Source organism: Epinephelus fuscoguttatus, linkage group LG2, assembly GCF_011397635.1.
Source record: "Epinephelus fuscoguttatus linkage group LG2, E.fuscoguttatus.final_Chr_v1".
Classification (NCBI taxonomy): Eukaryota; Metazoa; Chordata; class Actinopteri; order Perciformes; family Serranidae; genus Epinephelus; species Epinephelus fuscoguttatus.
This window is the reverse complement of record NC_064753.1, coordinates 38,173,123-38,191,037: the sequence shown is the minus strand read 5'-3', so window position 1 is coordinate 38,191,037 and position 17,915 is coordinate 38,173,123. Positions and strand designations below refer to the sequence as shown.

General features: G+C 39.8%; 2 protein-coding genes across 2 annotated transcripts; one reads left to right on the top strand and one right to left on the bottom strand.

The window, feature by feature from the left end:
- The first annotated feature begins 2,949 nt into the window (after positions 1-2,949).
- Positions 2,950-5,155, top strand: LOC125903309 (hyaluronan and proteoglycan link protein 3-like). Its single transcript, XM_049600161.1, has 5 exons — positions 2,950-3,079; positions 3,172-3,394; positions 3,486-3,631; positions 4,180-4,482; positions 4,739-5,155. The coding sequence occupies exons 1-5, from the start codon at positions 2,950-2,952 to the stop codon at positions 5,026-5,028; spliced, it is 1,092 nt and encodes a 363-aa protein (XP_049456118.1). The 3' UTR covers positions 5,029-5,155.
- A 335-nt stretch (positions 5,156-5,490) lies between these two features.
- On the bottom strand, positions 5,491-10,018 carry LOC125902841 (uncharacterized). The gene is made up of 4 exons (XM_049599477.1): positions 9,939-10,018; positions 7,999-8,176; positions 7,676-7,917; positions 5,491-7,385 (listed from the first exon to the last, which is right to left on the bottom strand). Exons 1-4 carry the CDS (start codon positions 9,960-9,962, stop codon positions 7,080-7,082), a joined length of 750 nt encoding a protein of 249 aa, XP_049455434.1. The 5' UTR covers positions 9,963-10,018; the 3' UTR covers positions 5,491-7,079.
- Positions 10,019-17,915: the final 7,897 nt, after the last annotated feature.

Genomic DNA, 17,915 nt, shown 5'->3' with positions numbered 1-17,915 from the left:
GATCAGACACTGTCCCTGTAGGAGTGGCTGCTGGTGTTTGGTTTCTGCATGAACACACTGGTCCACAAAGTAGATCTTCAGGAGCATATTGCTGCCACAAGCTAACATCAAAGGAAGGACCTGTATATTTAACTTATAGCTCTCTGAATAAAAGAGAATTAAACTCAAATGTTTCGAAGAAGAACCTGCTGTAAGTTACCTTCTGCTTTCTTACATGAAGAATAAACTGCCCCACCCACACCGAGATGTTGTGAGTCTTCTCCATGCTGGACTTCCGGGCCTGCTGTTTACAAGAGTAATTGCACCTTTTTAGATACTCATCTCCCTGCTAAGCTCACAGTCCTGGTATGTTTGGCCCCTGGCGACTGCTTTCATGTCTATGAGATGAATACAGTGGACTATGGAGTGTCTCTAACACGTCTGTCCTCACTGTGTATGTCTGTGCATTTTGTATGTGGATGTGTGTTTCATGTATGTTTTACCAGAGCATTGTCAAAGATCACAGTGCTCACAGGAAAACACATCTACCAGCTGGAGTGATGGAGTGATGGAGAGATAGAGTGTGGATGCTCTGCAACAAACATCTGCTTTCTGAGAGTTAAGGAGGGAGGCAAAGTTTTCTCCCAAGATATTGGTCCAAGATCAGAAATAAGTCATTCAAAGAGCCATAAGAGTGGCAGAGTGTCTAAATTCAAGGTCTTTTGCAGATTATCCCATGTATAAGGAGCACTGTAAGAGAATGGCATTCTTCCTAGTTCACTTCTGATGAAGGGAATGTGAAGCCTGTTCTGTGAGCGAGTACCAAGATTATGTGAGGTCTGAGCTTTATAAATGAACAAATACCAATGCTGTTCCCGCCTCACAGCCAAATGTGGCCTGCCAACCTTTCAGTAAAGGTGGCAGGGATGGGTGCTGTAAGAATCTCCTGTAATGAACATTAGAGCTGAGTGGTGGACAACGTGCTGTGATTTCAGTGTAGAGGCAGCAGCTTTTCTGTGTATAACATCATTTGATAAAATAATATTTATACTATTAAGATGTAAGTCTTAATCATATCTAATAATCGTAATCTTTTCAGACTAAGGTCCCTGAAGCAAAATCCTATCAAATGTTGGGCTGTGAAGTAATGTATATCGATTTAGGGTAGCTGAGTAGCAGTGTACCTTCTATCATTGTGTATATGTATTTTATTTTAATAGTAATGTTGAAGTCCTATGACTTGTTTTCCGTTTTTCTACCTGTGAAGATATTTGTGACTGAATTGTTAAAATGATGTTCTGAGCCTTTGTTTGATATTGAAAACCCTAAAATAAAGTTTTTAAAAAATCAGTGATTGGTAGAATAAATAACATGGTGTTGAGTTTGAGATTCAACTTTTCAGTTAAATAATTTGACTTTTAAATCTGTGAATTTTTGGTAATTTTGCAAAAAACAATCTGGGAAACTGCTAAAATTAACATTGAAAGAAAAATTAAAAAAAAAAAAAAAAATACAAAAAAATACAATCAAGCAAAGCTACACCAGAAGTTTTTTATTTTTAATTTGCATTGGTCGACTTAAACTATAAATGTACAATACTGATGAACTGAAGTGGGAACTTCTCTACTTGGCACCTCCGTCCTCCTTTCACTCACTGGCTGCATGCAGGTAGCCTGACAGCAGCAGCTCTGCTACTCTTCAGTGAAAAGTTATTAACTGTGACCATATAGCTGCACCTGATTGATTATCGACAAAGAGGAGACCAAATTTGTTATTGATGCTTCATGTTCTTTGACAAGGATCCCACTGAGTGCATCAGAGCTCCTGGACACACAGATGATTTCTTTCCAACAGCATCAAAGATTTCCTTTCGAGGGGTTTTAAATTACGCAGGCAGAATATCGAAGTGTTAACGGTAAGTGAAGAAAATACGTATCTAAAAATGACTGGGCGTCAAATAAGGTCTGTAATCTTTATAACGCGAATCACCTGCTCTAAAGAGCATCTGAATTCACTGTACGATTTTTCAATTGACTTTTTTAAGTTCTTTGTTCTCACCTGGCGTCAAAGTGAGATAAATTTAAGATAAAAGTGAGATAAATTTAATCAACAACTGTCATGTTTTTCTTGAGGCTGGGTAATTCGACATATTGGAGCAAAGTGTGTGATGTGTGTGATTTTGGTGAAGTGGAAAATGAGCCCCATGTTGTTTGATACTGTACAAAATATGATTTAAGAGGATTCATGTGTCATGAAATGGCTCGTCTATATTCTGGTGCTCAGATTAGCAAACGCTGGAATACTTTTGTGGCAAAAGCCTAGAAAGGAAGGCAAGATACATGTTTAATTGGGCTCGAATATATTTTGATGTTTCAGTGCTGCGCAGTAAATGTCTCTGTGAGTGATCCAGCTGTCTTACACAATGATGATCTAGTTATTTAGGATGCGTTTGTGGCTTTGCTGGGCCTACGTTGGATTCTAGTTCTGGCTTGTTTGATTTTCATGGTGTTTTGCAAGCCTATGGGCCAGGCATAATTGTTTGCATGACAAACTAAAAAAATATATTTATCCATTGTCACGGGTGTTGCACGTATACAATATGCTAAAGATACAAAATATACCAGTTACTGAAATGGCTGCAGCCTAAAAACAATCTCTAACCTAATAAATCTGTACCTTTATTTCACTGTCTTAAAAGCGCACCAAAGTTGTCAGTCCTGTTCATTAGACAGAGCTCATTAACATGGTGTCATACTGCCCTCTACTGGCCCTGTCCTGCCATAACTCCCAGAGGTACAAATTCGCAGGGTTGTGTGTCAATTGAAAACTCTTGCAAAAATAATGCAGTCATACAAAAGTAATTACTCCACTGTGCTTTGAGGCACTAACGTGCCAACCAGATTTCTCTCCACAGGCTTTGGGGATTGCACAGAGAGCATTTAAGGATCAGGATTCGTCCTCACAGCCAGGATGATGATGTGTTGTCTACAAACTCTGCTGCTGCTGTTGCTGAGGCTCTCGGGCTTGGCCCTGACTGCCCCTACAACACAGAACAATTTCTTCTACCATGACTTCCTCAGTGGAAATGGCAACAAAGAACGTATGCACATGATAAATAAAATAATGTCCGATATAACCCAGGTGTATTTATCTGGCTTCAGGTCACTGATGTAAGGTGTGTATTATCTACAGTTCATTTCAGTGGTGTGGAGCTCCATGTGGACTCTGCTCAGCCCTCAGTGTCTGCAGTCAGGGGGGGCAGTGCCACCATGCCATGCAGGTTTTGGTATGAGCCTGAGTTGAGCTCGCAAAGAGATGTGCGGGTCAAGTGGTCCTGGCTGCCTGCTGCTGGGGGACATGAGACAGACGTGCTGGTGGCTTTGGGCCCTCGCTGTCACAGTTTTGGGGCCTTCAGGTTGTAACTTATTGTATACAATGTTTTTGATGTTTGTATGAATTTGTCTGTCTTTTATTAATTGCCAGTATGTCTGTTATCTGTCGTTCAGTGGTCGTGTGCAGCTCAGACAGGATTTCCCAGGAGATGCTGCACTTGTGATGACTGACCTCCAGCTGAATGACACAGGCCGTTACCGCTGTGAGGTGGTGGACGGACTGGAGGACAGGAGCTCTTCAGTTTATCTGGAGTTACGAGGTACAATATGTCCACCTACACTGATACCATGACTTCTATTCTCAGAGACAAGGGTCCAAACTTTTCACAATTCATGGATGGATGGATGAAGTTGTTTCACTTTGAGTGCATTTTGTGTCTCCCTGTGGTTGTTTTGCACCTCTTTGCAGTTATTTTGAGTCTCTTGAAGGTCCTTTTTTGTCCGTGGACCTGTGCACACTAGGCCTGTTCAGTAATCCATCCATGCAGCTAACATATTCCATTCTTCTCTGACATAGAGATGTGTTCATGTCTTGCATTATTAGAAGTATTATTGTTATCACTGATAGTGTGTGTAGTAATAGTAGAAGCAGAAGTACTTCAGTATAAAATTTTGTAAAAAGTAGGGGCTCTTTTATTTCATTATTATAAGGCCTTTTTCACAGCAGACATTTTGGCTCATCATAGACAAAGCACAGGTGTTACTTATAGCATTAACAATGTCCCTGCTGTGTTCAAGTGCCCCAGTGAGTAACCATTGAAGCCCACATACCTTTGTGTAACACTGTCTAATTAATTCATCCACCCAGGTGTGGTGTTTCCCTACCAGCACCCTCGTGGTCATTATCAGCTCAGCTTTCTGGGAGCCCAGCAGGCCTGTGAGGAGCAGGGCTCCACGCTGGCCACCTTCACACAGCTCTTCCAGTCCTGGAAAGAGGGTCTTAACTGGTGCAGTGCAGGCTGGCTGGCTGACGGGACAGTCCAGTACCCCATCACCCGGCCTAGAGTGCCCTGTGGGGGGCATAGCCTCGCCCCAGGTGTCCGGAGCTACGGCAGGCGGCACCTGCAGCTTCATCACTATGATGTCTTCTGCTTCTCCTCTTTGCTGAGAGGTGAGGTAGTGTGAGACCAACAATGTCACAGGTTCAAAATCTGGTCCTGGAGGAGGGGTTTTTCACAGCAGAGTTTGACTTCCAATAGCAGGGAGAGCACAGGTGTTAACAATAATATTAACGAGGGCTTTATTTGAGTGTCCCAGTGGGCCCTGACAGTGAGCACAATGTTTTCTAATGTCTGTCTGAAACACTAAAATGTGTCAGAACCTGCAGAAAGTTCTCTAAATATCACAATAAATGTGTTTTGTTAAAGGTAAAGTCTACTATCTTCAACCCTCTCGCAAGATGAACCTGACTGAGGCTCAGCAGGCGTGTCAGGAGGACGGAGCCGAGGTCGCCAAAGTCGGGCAGCTCTATGCCGCCTGGAGACTCACAGGCCTGGACCGCTGTGACGCCGGCTGGCTGGCAGATGGAAGTGTTCGGTACCCCATCACCAGACCAAGAAGAAACTGTGGTCCCTCTGAGCCGGGGGTGCGCAGCTTTGGCTTCCCACCTCCTCACCATAAACATGGAGTCTACTGCTACAAGTCGGCTGATGAATGAATCTAGATAACCGTCAAATATGTTTCCTCATGAGCTGCTTCATGTGTTAATATGGAAACTGAAGATGATGAACACAAGAGGAAAGCAGGAAAACACGGCACAAAGTTATATTTAGGCTACTTTTTCAGATATGCCCCATTTTTTTTTCTTGTGGTTTCATTCCGTTTTTCTATTATGTTCTGTATGAAATTCTCTTGTTGGACATGTGTAATGCCGTTATTACGATGTTGACTCACTGTTGATGCTATAAGCTATTGAAATTACTCTGCAGACTTGAGTTGAGATAATTCTGTTTCTCAAAAAAATCTACTGTATAACCATGTACCTCAGGTGATTTTCACATCACTCAATTTTTACATAATTAGAAATCTAACTTGTATAACAAAGCTTTTCCTGAACATTAAAACCTTTGTACAGAAGATTCATGTTTCTGTCTCTACGAATAGAAATTGAACACCCACATTTACACAACTTGCAGGAACTTTATTTGCATAACAGGAACAATTCATATTATAACATGACCAATGGCAGCTTGGTTTAGTTTGTGCATTCGGATAAACTGGCCCGAGTATTATTAATACTCAGGACTTCTGCTATGCATCTGTCTGAGGTAGGTTTTGGTTATTCTTTATTAACCATACAGTACATATTTTTGTCTTACAGTGTCAGTTACAGTGTCTTAAGTCTTAACAAAATGTGTTAACTATTCCCTTTTATACAAAACATTTTCAAATATAACTCTTCTGTTCGTAACTACTTTAAAGCATAATAAGTGTTTTCATACAGATTAATGCTCCATAAAAAGAAATAACAAATCACAGAAAGCACCTGTTTGCAGCAGAGTGGACTAAATATTCATCCAGTGTAAGTTGTTGTCCTTTAGTCCAGTCCAACCTTCACACTGTCACATTTAAAGGCATACTATGCAGGATTTGTCGCTTACTGTTTGTAAACACATCATTCAATTTCGGCTCAATGAGACCATAGACTGTATGAATGTGACTGGGACAGCAGCAGTGATCATGAATGAAGAAAGAGAAAGGCATAACGAGAACAAAGCAGTGAATCAGAGAAATAAAATATTTTCTGATTGTTTCACAGATTCTAAAATACAAATTGACACACCATCACCTCTGCACAACCCTGCTGGAAAGGTGCTGCATTGTGTGTGAATTCACCTGACGCACATGCTTCATCCTGTCCACTTGGCTATTCCAGCTGTGTGTGCGTCTAAACTTCACCCTTGATTAAACAGACAAACAGAGGTGCAGCTCGCATCCACAGAGCAGAGGAGATGAAGACAGCAGTGTCACCTGGCTGCTTCTCCTTTACAGAATTCCAAACCATGTCTGGTAGCTACACACCGCTACCCAAACGCTGACACCCAGAAACTTCCCAAACAAACCAAAATAAGAAGAAAATAAGAATATACAGGCAGAGGGCAGCTTCTCTGCAGATACAGACACCACCATACACTGCCAGTGGGTAAAAAGTGATGCTTGCGAGGGATTACTTTTGTGTGAGTCTATATATTGCTGTTTCTTGGGAAGTTTTACTGCATAGTTACTTTAAAGACACTTCTAACATGTATATAAAATCTATATGTATATCAAATAAACCAGAGGCCCCTGTCACAAAGGTGATTTGTGAACACTGCTTATGGGCAAGACATTTCAAAAATGATTGTTGCTAACAGACTCCAGGTGAATTTGCTAGTCCTCCTGAGGTTTTGCATGCCAAAGTATGGGTCATATGTGTGACATTTTTTTTTTATAATAAAATATTCAGTCATGTTGCAAATCACCTCTTGCATGCTGCAAATTTGGTGAAACAGGTCCCAGAAGGCAACGGATTGTCTCAACAGAGTGAGTAGTCACCATGTTCCCTAAGATGTAGAGGGCTAGTACAAAGATATCATCAAAAATATTCCATGGTTTGCCCCCCCCCCTAAAAAAGGCATATTAAAGTAAAGATACTAAAACTCTGCTCCTTACAATTCTTTGAATAAAACATGTAATAAGCAGTAACAGTGTGAGTGTGTAAACCTTTTCCTACTCAAACTCAGCTTCAAAGAGGAGCCTCTCAATTTTCATCCTGACCTCTGACTTTTTCTGAGGGGACAACTTTTTAAACAGTTTCACAAGGCTCATGAAGTAGTACTCATCACAGTCCTGTGGTTTCTCAATGTTTGTCTGTGCAGTTCGGTCACATTTAGAAGAGTCGACGATGGGAGTCGCTAACCGGCGGCTGCTGCTGCTGCTGCTCGCTCCTTGGCTGTTTGGGTCATCTGAATCCAAGATGATGGCTATGTCTTCACTGTCGCTGTCGCTGCCATCGCTACTGTCATCATTGCTCTCCTGTTCAAAGATAATGCAGTTTGTGACTGATAACACTTCAAATATTGACTAAATGTGGTTACAGATATTTTCCTAGATTTCGTCCATCCACACTAACATTCAAAGATTATGTTTTATAGGCAAATAAGATACATAAGTAATGTAATTTTAGTAGACACTGAATATGTTATATTGACATTTAAACACCACTGAATTGAAGCATTGAAACATTTTACTTTGAAACTTTTACCAGAAGACAACACAAATCACTGAAGGTGTTAACAGTGCATTATACATGATAACAGCCTTACTATGACAAATGAAGGGATGTCATCCCGTCCAGGGGTCAGCGATGGGGCAATCATTCCTTCAGTTTCGACTCTTTGTGTCGTGGCCGTCTGTACTATTTGAGGTAATTTTTCAGCTCTCCCCTTGCCGCAGAATGATAGATGATGAGTGAAATCACTTGTCCTTATCAGTGTGGCTGTGCAGTACAAACAGTGGTAATGTGGCTGGTTTCTGCACTCCAGTGCACATTTGTGGATTGTGTACTCTGAAATATGAATAACATATCTAATTATGAATGAACAGGCGATGAATTATTTTGCTGACATAGAAAATAGAAAAACTTTACCTCCAATAGTAATGGCTCTCTTCAGATGCTTGGTCAGATGAATCCTAGCTCTGGAGGGTTTGGTGGGTTTGAAAAAGGATGGTAAACAAAACGGACAATGATATTTGGCAGGAAAGCAGCAATTGTTGCATCGTTGCAGAGCTGGCAGGGAGCATCCTTTCTGGATAGACACATGAACCTGGAACAGATAAGTAAGTCATTAGAAACAAAACCGCCTCAGAGGCATCCACTGTCCATTAACCACTTATGAGGAATGACGAATAAAAGTCTTGTTGACTGCTTTTCTTAGGAGTGAAATACAGCACAGTTAAAATGCAAGTGATTTAAACTGGAAACTAGGAGTGTGCCATATCATCTAGTTCACGATAATAGCAGTATATTGTTGATATGATATGAAAAACTCATATCGTGATACTCATGATAGTTAGACTTGTTGGCATATAGACGTCATACTGTTACCCACGGCAACAACCAGCACGGCTGAAAGTGAATGTATTACTGACTCTGCGGTGGTTTCAAAACAAGGAGCAGTTTCAGTAGTGTGGAATAAACTGTGGAGTCCTGAGTGTTTTATGAACAGCCCCGGACTTCTCAGACTCTTTCAGCGAGTTACTGCTCAAAGCAGCTCCCTCGGCAACAACACAGCATCTCCCCCTCTCCTCTCTCACCACGCACACATTGGAGTCGGTGTCTCAGGTGATTTTGTCATCAACCTTTGGTGATGTAAACCTACATGAAAAAAACTACATATATGTGAAGGTGCAATAGTTATGGTAGCATCACAGCCTTTTTTTTTTTTAAATATAAAAGTAACGCACACCAAGAATTATATTGGGGTGCTGATTACTGGCAATAGACTTAATTGCAGGAATCAAGTGTTGCACACTCTGGCTCCATATGCATTTTCTTTTTTTTTTTATTTTGATGGCGTTTCATCCTTTGGGCCTTCTTCAAGATCAACTAACATGACATAGCAGCATAACAGCCTGTCACAGGTTATAGCGTGATGATTAGAGGAGAAATGGCAGAGCATAAAGGTCCAAGTGGAAAAAACAACTCAACTCAATCATGTAGGATTTTACTAAAAGAAAGAAACCACCTGTTGATTTATATATATAGATCCCAGGGTACATTTCTAGTATTTGGGAGCTGTTTAAATGTGTAATTTGAGGTCTTTTTTTTTTTTTTTTTTTACCTATTAATATTGTATACAGAATCTGAATATCACTCTGAGTTACTGTTGTTGTTTACAAACTAAAGAAATGAGAAATAATTTCTGTTTAGTTCTTACTAAATATTAGAAGACATTCTGTTAGGCTGACATATAAAACTATATCAATTATTTTGTTGCAAATGTATGTTCTTAAATTAATAATACTTTTTTTTTTTACTAATTTGTCATATAGTCAAGAATATCGTTATCGCAGAAATACACTGACATATTATGATATTAATCTGGGATGATGTAAACGTCTGCAAAAGAACAATATGAGCTAGCTACTATTTTAAACAGTATTAATTAACACAGTCAGTGCAAACAAACTAATACACGGATTTAATTTTTAAATAGACATTTGTTAGCTCGGTTAGCCGTGCTAACTCTAAAATGCTTAACGTTAGCCGTAAAAAGTATTTCACTTTGATACCTCTGAAGGGTAAAGTTATTTCTCCGGATCTCCAAAAATTACTCTTCAGTTTGGAGTAAAATTTCTGCTTTAACACCAAGTTAACAGACGTTATTATGATTAACGTTAGCACAAGTTAGTTTGCTACATACGAGACAAAGCTAGCTAGACAATTAGCTAACAGTAAGACTACTCTGAGGTAATTAGTCTACTACATGGCTGTAAAATTAAATAACACAGCGCTCACAAATTATGTGATTTAATATGATTGCAAATAGTTCATAATAGTTGTCGTTTATTCATGTTTTAGCTTACTTTAAGGTGTAGATCCTTGTTCATCTTTCGCGCAGAAAAGTTCAAAGCATCTACAAAGTTCTGTTGCTGTCTTCGTCTTATTCTTATTCTTCTTCTTCCTTGTTGGCGGGTGCACAGTTAGCATACAGGCGCATTACCGCCGCCAACTGGACAGCTAGGGAAATAAACTGTTAATTGCTAAAACTTTCAATGGAAAAGCAGTTACGCCTCCAAATGTATGTTATATAATACCCTCGCTACTCTCATTTATCTTGTGTTTTTTCTCTTTGTAACGTTAGTCCTAAATGCATGTTTGTATGATATTTACTGCACTTCAAAACGTTCTTGTTCTTTATTGTCATACACTCACGTGCTGCTCTTTGTTAATGCATGTGACAAAAAAGACTTTGGTAATGCCTCTATTCCTAATGCAGTGACTCAGAGAGGGAAGAGGTTTCAGAGACTTTCATTATTTAATTCCTGTGTTTTTTCCATGCATGTGCAAAGCTGCTCTCTCCGTCTTAAAATCTGAATCAGAATGAAAGCAGCACCCAGACTCTGACAAAGGAAAAATACAGAACATAAACCAAAACTAAAGAATATCAAATAAAATATCTTGATACTGTGAACATCATTATGCCATTCAAATCCGGACACTTTTATAAATCTAAATGAAAATACACGTTATAATACATACATCATTGTCATGCCAAACCAATATGTTGGCAAAGCTACACGCAATAAAAGCAAGGTTGAAATGAAGTCTGAACATTTTTTACACACACAATATTCTCTTCTTTTTCTTTCTCTTTTTATTATTCCTTAAAATGTCATTGCCATCAAGCATGTATGTTACTGAAAAGTGAAATGCCCTCACAAAGTTATTGAAAGTTAACTTCTGATAACATTATAAGGGAATTTCCTAAGTTTTTGATCATGTTCTAATGAGATTTCAAGCTCAGGACAGAAAAAAGACATAAACAACATAGCATGAAGGCACATGAGTCCAACTGTCCTTGGATCCAAATGGAGACCTGGCCGAGAGGACATACTGTACATGACCTTAACTTCTCAAACTGAGCTTTCATCACAGCCAGCAGATGGCAGTCAGATGTTTGGATGCTTCAAGTCAACAATGAGAGTAGAACAAAATGTGCAGTAACTATTAAACTGTACTAACTCACTCTGTTATATCACAACACCCTAGAGTGACTTGAGGTTTTATGTCCTAATCAACAACTTGATTTGACATGATCCACCAACTGTATAACACAGCCAAATTGGACAGTATATGTCCTCAATTTTCACGAGTTTAGTGTGAATAAGTTACAGTCATGCAGAAAATTTTGCCTTTATGGAAAGACAGTCAGATTAAATGTGAAGAATGTAGAATGATGGAAATGTGAATGCCAAAAAATCTGAGCTGAAATGTGATGTTTAAACACTGAGGGGGGAAAAAGCAGAGGAGAACAGAGTGTACAGTCACTGCAGTATGTTCACAGACCCTGCAGGATCTCTCAGGTTTATGAGACATTCATATGTGGGACAGTGTAATATTTGCTCTGCAGCTGATTCAGCATCTCAGGTCTTCATGTCAGGAAAAACAGCGAGAAAATCTCCACTTATAAAACCAGTCACAGCTGAACGGTCACTGAATTTCAGTACGGGCAATTTAAGTTCATGTGGGCTATTACGATAAGCAGATTACACAAAATGGCCATACAGACAGACTGAAGAGCTGCATTAGCAGTGAGCGAGTGTCATGTGAAGTGTTGATGCAACATTGAGTCATTACACACATGAATAAGACTGTACAATGGAGCCACAACAACTGGAAAAGGAAACAGATTCATCCTCCGACCTCCACACCCATGACTGAAAGTGTGTGACACAATATTTGTGTGAGTGGAAACACTAATAAGGTTTATTTAAGGCTTACTGAAGTCAATGCAACTTATCACGGGGGAAAAAAGTTACATGGAAAAAGAAAGGAGCAGACTGTGTCATTTTATAGCTACATACAGTACAGGCCAAAAGTTTGGACACACCTTCTCATTCAATGCATTTTCTTTATTTTCATGACTATTTACATTGTAGATTCTCACTGAAGGCATCAAAACTATGAATGAACACATGTGCAGTTATGTACTTAACAAAAAAAAGGTGAAATAACTGAAAACATGTTTTATATTCTAGTTTCTTCAAAATAGCCACCCTTTGCTCTGATTACTGCTTTGCACACTCTTGGCATTCTCTCCATGAGCTTCAAGAGGTAGTCACCTGAAATGGTTTCCACTTCACAGGTGTGCCTTATCAGGGTTAATTAGTGGAATTTCTTGCTTTATCAATGGGGTTGGGACCATCAGTTGTGTTGTGCAGAAGTCAGGTTAATACACAGCCGACAGCCCTATTGGATAACTGTTAAAATTCATATTATGGCAAGAACCAATCAGCTAACTAAAGAAAAACGAGTGGCCATCATTACTTTAAGAAATGAAGGTCAGTCAGTCCGGAAAATTGCAAATCTTTAAATGTGTCCCCAAGTGGAGTCGCAAAAACCATCAAGCGCTACAACGAAACTGGCACACATGAGGACCGATCCAGGAAAGGAAGACCAAGAGTCACCTCTGCTTCTGAGGATAAGTTCATCCGAGTCACCAGCCTCAGAAATCGCAAGTTAACAGCAGCTCAGATCAGAGACCAGATGAATGCCACACAGAGTTCTAGCAGCAGACCCATCTCTAGAACAACTGTTAAGAGGAGACTGCGCGAATCAGGCCTTCATGGTCAAATAGCTGCTAGGAAACCACTGCTAAGGAGAGGCAACAAGCAGAAGAGATTTGTTTGGGCCAAGAAACACAAGGAATGGACATTAGACCAGTGGAAATCTGTGCTTTGGTCTGATGAGTCCAAATTTGAGATCTCTGGTTCCAACCGCCGTGTCTTTGTGAGACGCAGAAAAGGTGAACGGATGGATTCCACATGCCTGGTTCCCACTGTGAAGCATGGAGGAGGAGGTGTGATGGTGTGGGGGTGTTTTGCTGGTGACACTGTTGGGGATTTATTCCAAATTGAAGGCACACTGAACCAGCATGGCTACCACAGCATCCTGCAGCGACATGCCATCCCATCCGGTTTGCGTTTAGTTGGACGATCATTTATTTTTCAACAGGACAATGACCCCAAACACACGTCCAGGCTGTGTAAGGGCTATTTGACCAAGAAGGAGAGTGATGGAGTGCTGCGGCAGATGACCTGGCCTCCACAGTCACCGGACCTGAACCCAATCGAGATGGTTTGGGGTGAGCTGGACCGCAGAGTGAAGGCAAAGGGGCCAACAAGTGCTAAATACCTCTGGGAACTCCTTCAAGACTGTTGGAAAACCATTTCAGGTGACTACCTCTTGAAGCTCATGGAGAGAATGCCAAGAGTGTGCAAAGCAGTAATCAGAGCAAAGGGTGGCTATTTTGAAGAAACTAGAATATAAAACATGTTTTCAGTTATTTCACCTTTTTTTGTTAAGTACATAACTCCACATGTGTTCATTCATAGTTTTGATGCCTTCAGTGAGAATCTACAATGTAAATAGTCATGAAAATAAAGAAAATGCATTGAATGAGAAGGTGTGTCCAAACTTTTGGCCTGTACTGTATACACGTGTTAAATGACACCAAATCTCACAAGACGGCAACCAAATAAAAGCCTGTGATGAGATGTGATCATTTCACTGCCAAATATATTAAATAAAATGTTGACATTTCATTAGTTTTAGAACATAAAGCTCATCTTATTACTGTTTTATACCTTTACATTCCACTATATTTCAGAAAGAATACTTTTTAGGTTGACAGCTAAAGCACTGAAACACTGCTTCCACAGTGATGCATGAGCACTATACAACATGAAAAAAACTGACAGAACTTTTGATATGTTTATGTACTTTGATAACATACACTTCCTGAAGTACATTCTGAATGCATGAGGTAAAGGAGTACTCCTTCCACCATGTGATACATCAAAAATTCCTTTTGTGATATTCAAGATGTTCAGTACGAACCATCAGACACTGCTAAGCTATAAATGTGCTAAACAACACTGCTTGGTTCAAACTTAAAGGACACCTCCAATATGATGCATGCTGTAACTGAAATAGAGGATAATAGAACTGCAAGCATAAATGGATTACTAAACAGGCAGATTACCGGGCACAGAGCAGAGGGCCCAAAGTGTCAGGGGTATTCATTCATTAATTGCTTATCCTATTCAAGGTCATGGGGTGCTGTTGTGAGCGAGAGGCAGGGTACACCCTAAACAAGTTGCCAGACAGTCACAGGGGTGACTGGGCGGCTGTGGCTCGGGAGGTACAGCAGGTTGTCCACCAAGCAAAAGGTGGGCAATTTGATCCCCAGCTCCTCCAGTCTGCACGTTTAAGCACCTCAGGCAAGATACCAAACCCCAAATTGGTCCTGGTGTATGAATGTAGTGCTTTGTATGGTAGTCTTGGCCACCAGTGTATACATTTAATGTACGTTAATGGGTAAATGTGACAAGTAGTGTGAAAGTGCTTTGAGCGGTCAAACAACTAGGAAAGTGATATACAAGTGCAAGTCCATGCAAGTCTACTACATATAGAGACAGACAACCATTTACAAAGTATATTCACACTTATGAGCAATCTATAGTCATCAGTTAACCTGACCTGCATGTCTTTGGACTGTGGGAGGAAGCAGGAGTACCCCGGGAAAACATGCAAACTCCACATAGAAGGGTCACACCTGTAAAATGTTGCTCAAACTAACACCGACCAGGAAAAAAGATATCAAAGAACGGTAAAAAAAAAAAAAGATGCAAATGAACTGCAAAGAGATACAATATAACTACAAAAATGGGCAAAACAACTCCAAGAAGACACAAAGCATCCAAAATCTGTGTGTCTGTGTAGGACAGGTGGTGGGGCCTTTTGCATATCTGGCCCAGTTGCCCCTTTCTCTCTCTCTTATAATCTGCCCATGGCTGCAAATGTAAAGCTGCATGCGTGGTAAATTAATAATCGCATCATGGGAGTGAACAAAAACAAGGTCTCACAGAAAAGAGCTTTATCACCAAAATGTAGTAATTGCATGGAAAACACAATCGGGCCTGAGGTGTCACGCTTCCATTTCCAAGTATCTCTCAGTCACGTGTAGAAGGTGACAGAACTGTCACTGTATCACATATAAGTCAAATGAGAAGGCGGAAAATGGTGGAAAATGACCATCTGGCCTCTGAACCAAGATGATATTAACCGTTTTATTTTGATTTAATTATTAATCTCAGCTTGGCCCCCCTCAAAACATTTACTGGATTCAGTCCATGAATATGGAAGTTTTTATATTGTTCTGAACTTGAATAAATCCAAGAAAATCTCCTCCAAATTGGCAGAATGAACGTCAAACTATGAATAGAAATCTTACAAACTGAATTCCACTTGACTTGGCGACTTCCTCTTCATAGCTGAGGTTCTCGAGGGTGCAAACCCCAACATAAGTAATATTTTGGTGCAACCTCAGGAAACTGTGTCATGGAGTTGGTTGGGAAGTTTCTAAACAAAACAGAGAGAGGTCAGCAACAGGCTGGTGAAATAAACACCACAGCAATGTGAGTGAGTCAAGAGATGTTATCCTTTGTCTTTTGTCTCTCTGATTCAGACACTGGGCTTATGATCTGTTCTCTGTGACAGCACTGGCAGCCTTATCATTGTATGTTATGTGTACATTGCATTGTGGTTAGGTGAGCAGCTGATAACACTGTTGAATGCACTGAGGTTAAAATGGAAAATGAATAAAGGGGGGGATGTACTGACAGGTCATCTGCACCATGCACACAATGCAAAGTTGACCTATAATTAACATGTGGCTGTTAAGGTCTCAGTGGTAAAAAAGAGGCCCTGTCTTCCTATAGATTACATAACTGAAACACCACCAACAATGATCTGCATATATACTCCCTTTTTGGTTTTTGCAACTTCCTCTGTCTCACTGTCTCGTATGTTTTCACAGAATGTTCCTTCTATGTGGACAGAGGGACAAAATTCTGCATTGAGAAGATGGAGGTCTTGTCTATTGTAGTCTTTTCCTAGGTCATTTCTTAAAGGTGCAGTGCTGGGTAAAACTCAAGTAAAAGTGAAACCAACACAATTTAAAACACCAGAAATACTATATATTCAAAATATGTAAGGTTAAGATCTTTTGCCACAGTACTGAGTATGAAAATTGAGAGTAGCTTTGAGGAGTGGTCCCTGTCACAGCTTTAAATGATGTATGGTGGGTGATTTAACTACAGCAATGGGCTACATAATTTCTTATAAACCATTCAGCCATTTAAGAACAACATTTCTGTCTTAAATACAGTATTAAAGGTGTAATAAAAGTATAGTTTTGCAAAATGAAAATACTTTGGTTAATGCCCTGTGGCTCAAAATAGTAACTTATTGATTAAAGGGATGTATTTAGTTGGCCTACTTTTGTCTTGCTGAGATTATGTAAGTCTTAAAAATGATGGCATATCTTCCTTTAGGTGACATAAGCAGTGTCCTAGGGGGCCACCCAGAGGCTGTGGGGCACCAAAAGCCCCCATCCTGACCCCACCCCCCAAAAAAGTGCATTTAGAAAAAAAAAAAAAAAAAAAGAAAAAAAAAAAAAGAATATAGAGCATGCTGAGGTTTGGGGTGTGGTCGTCATGGCAACGCGGTTCACCTTAATGTTTTTATTAGTGAGTGATGATCACACTCAGAACATGCAACAGAATTGTTGGGTATGGTGAAGGAGGAAGAGGAGGAAAGGAAAAAGGAGGAGGAAGAAGAAGAAGAAATTTGCCAATTAGCACTTTATTATTGGTTATTTATAATTTTTTTTAGCTAAGTTGTTTATTTGTGTTGATTTCTTATTAGCCCGTTTTCACATTTGTAATAAATCTGGGGGGTAGGGAGACATGGTAAGCTTGCATAGGGCACCAAATGAGTTAGGAAAACTCACATTAAATTAAATATGATGCTATTTGCTATAAAATGCAAACTCATCTCTGTCATGATTTTCATTTCTATTCTTTCCATTTCTTTTCTCTTCTTTACTGAGTAAAATAGTAGCAATCTATTACGAAGTTAAACACTTATTCTACATAAACTAAAAAAATTGAAAACTAACAAAAAACTATATATGTATTCATCCTTACAGCTAGTATGTAACATATTCAGGCTGAGTACATCTGCAAGCCCAGCAAGCAGTCATGACTTTTAAACATAAAAGCAGCAGTTTAAAGGACAAGAGAGAAACAAACATGGGGAAAGTAGCAGAGAATCCTAAATTAGATTCCTGTGGCATTTTTATAAACAGTTGGCAGTGGTGTGTGTGTGTGTGTGTGTGTGTGTGTGTGGTAACTACCTTACTCCACTGGTGGTGGAAGAAGTATTCATCAATACCACTGTAAAACAATTAATTGCTTGTAAAAGATGTGCATTCAAGAGCTTAGTAAATTAAAAGTATATAACCAGTATAAGTGAAATAGTTTATGTAGGCCTACCTCTTATCAGCTCATTTCTTTTTGTATAGTTTGTATACTTATCTATTTTAGATATAGATATACTTATCTACCTATGTATTTCTGTCCTTGCACTGCTGTAACAGCCAAATTTCCCCCACTGGGGTTCAATAAAGGTGTATCTTATCTTAATGGTAAAGTGACAATAAAGTGACTGTTGATAATGCACGCGGGAAAAAACACACCCCACTTTGTGTTCTGATAGAAAATGAAGGTTTTGGTAAAAAACAGAACTTAACTTGTGCTTTTTTTTTTGTATTAAAAATTAAGATTACATCATGGGTTATGGTTAGAAGGTGAAGGATGGGCGGAGGGAGGAGGAGGGAGGGAGCTGCGGTAACAGCCGCTTCTGATTGGTTGCTGTAGGTTTGTCGTGCGGCCCGAGGTGTTTAAATAGCCAATCACGTCGCCTGTGTTCAGTAT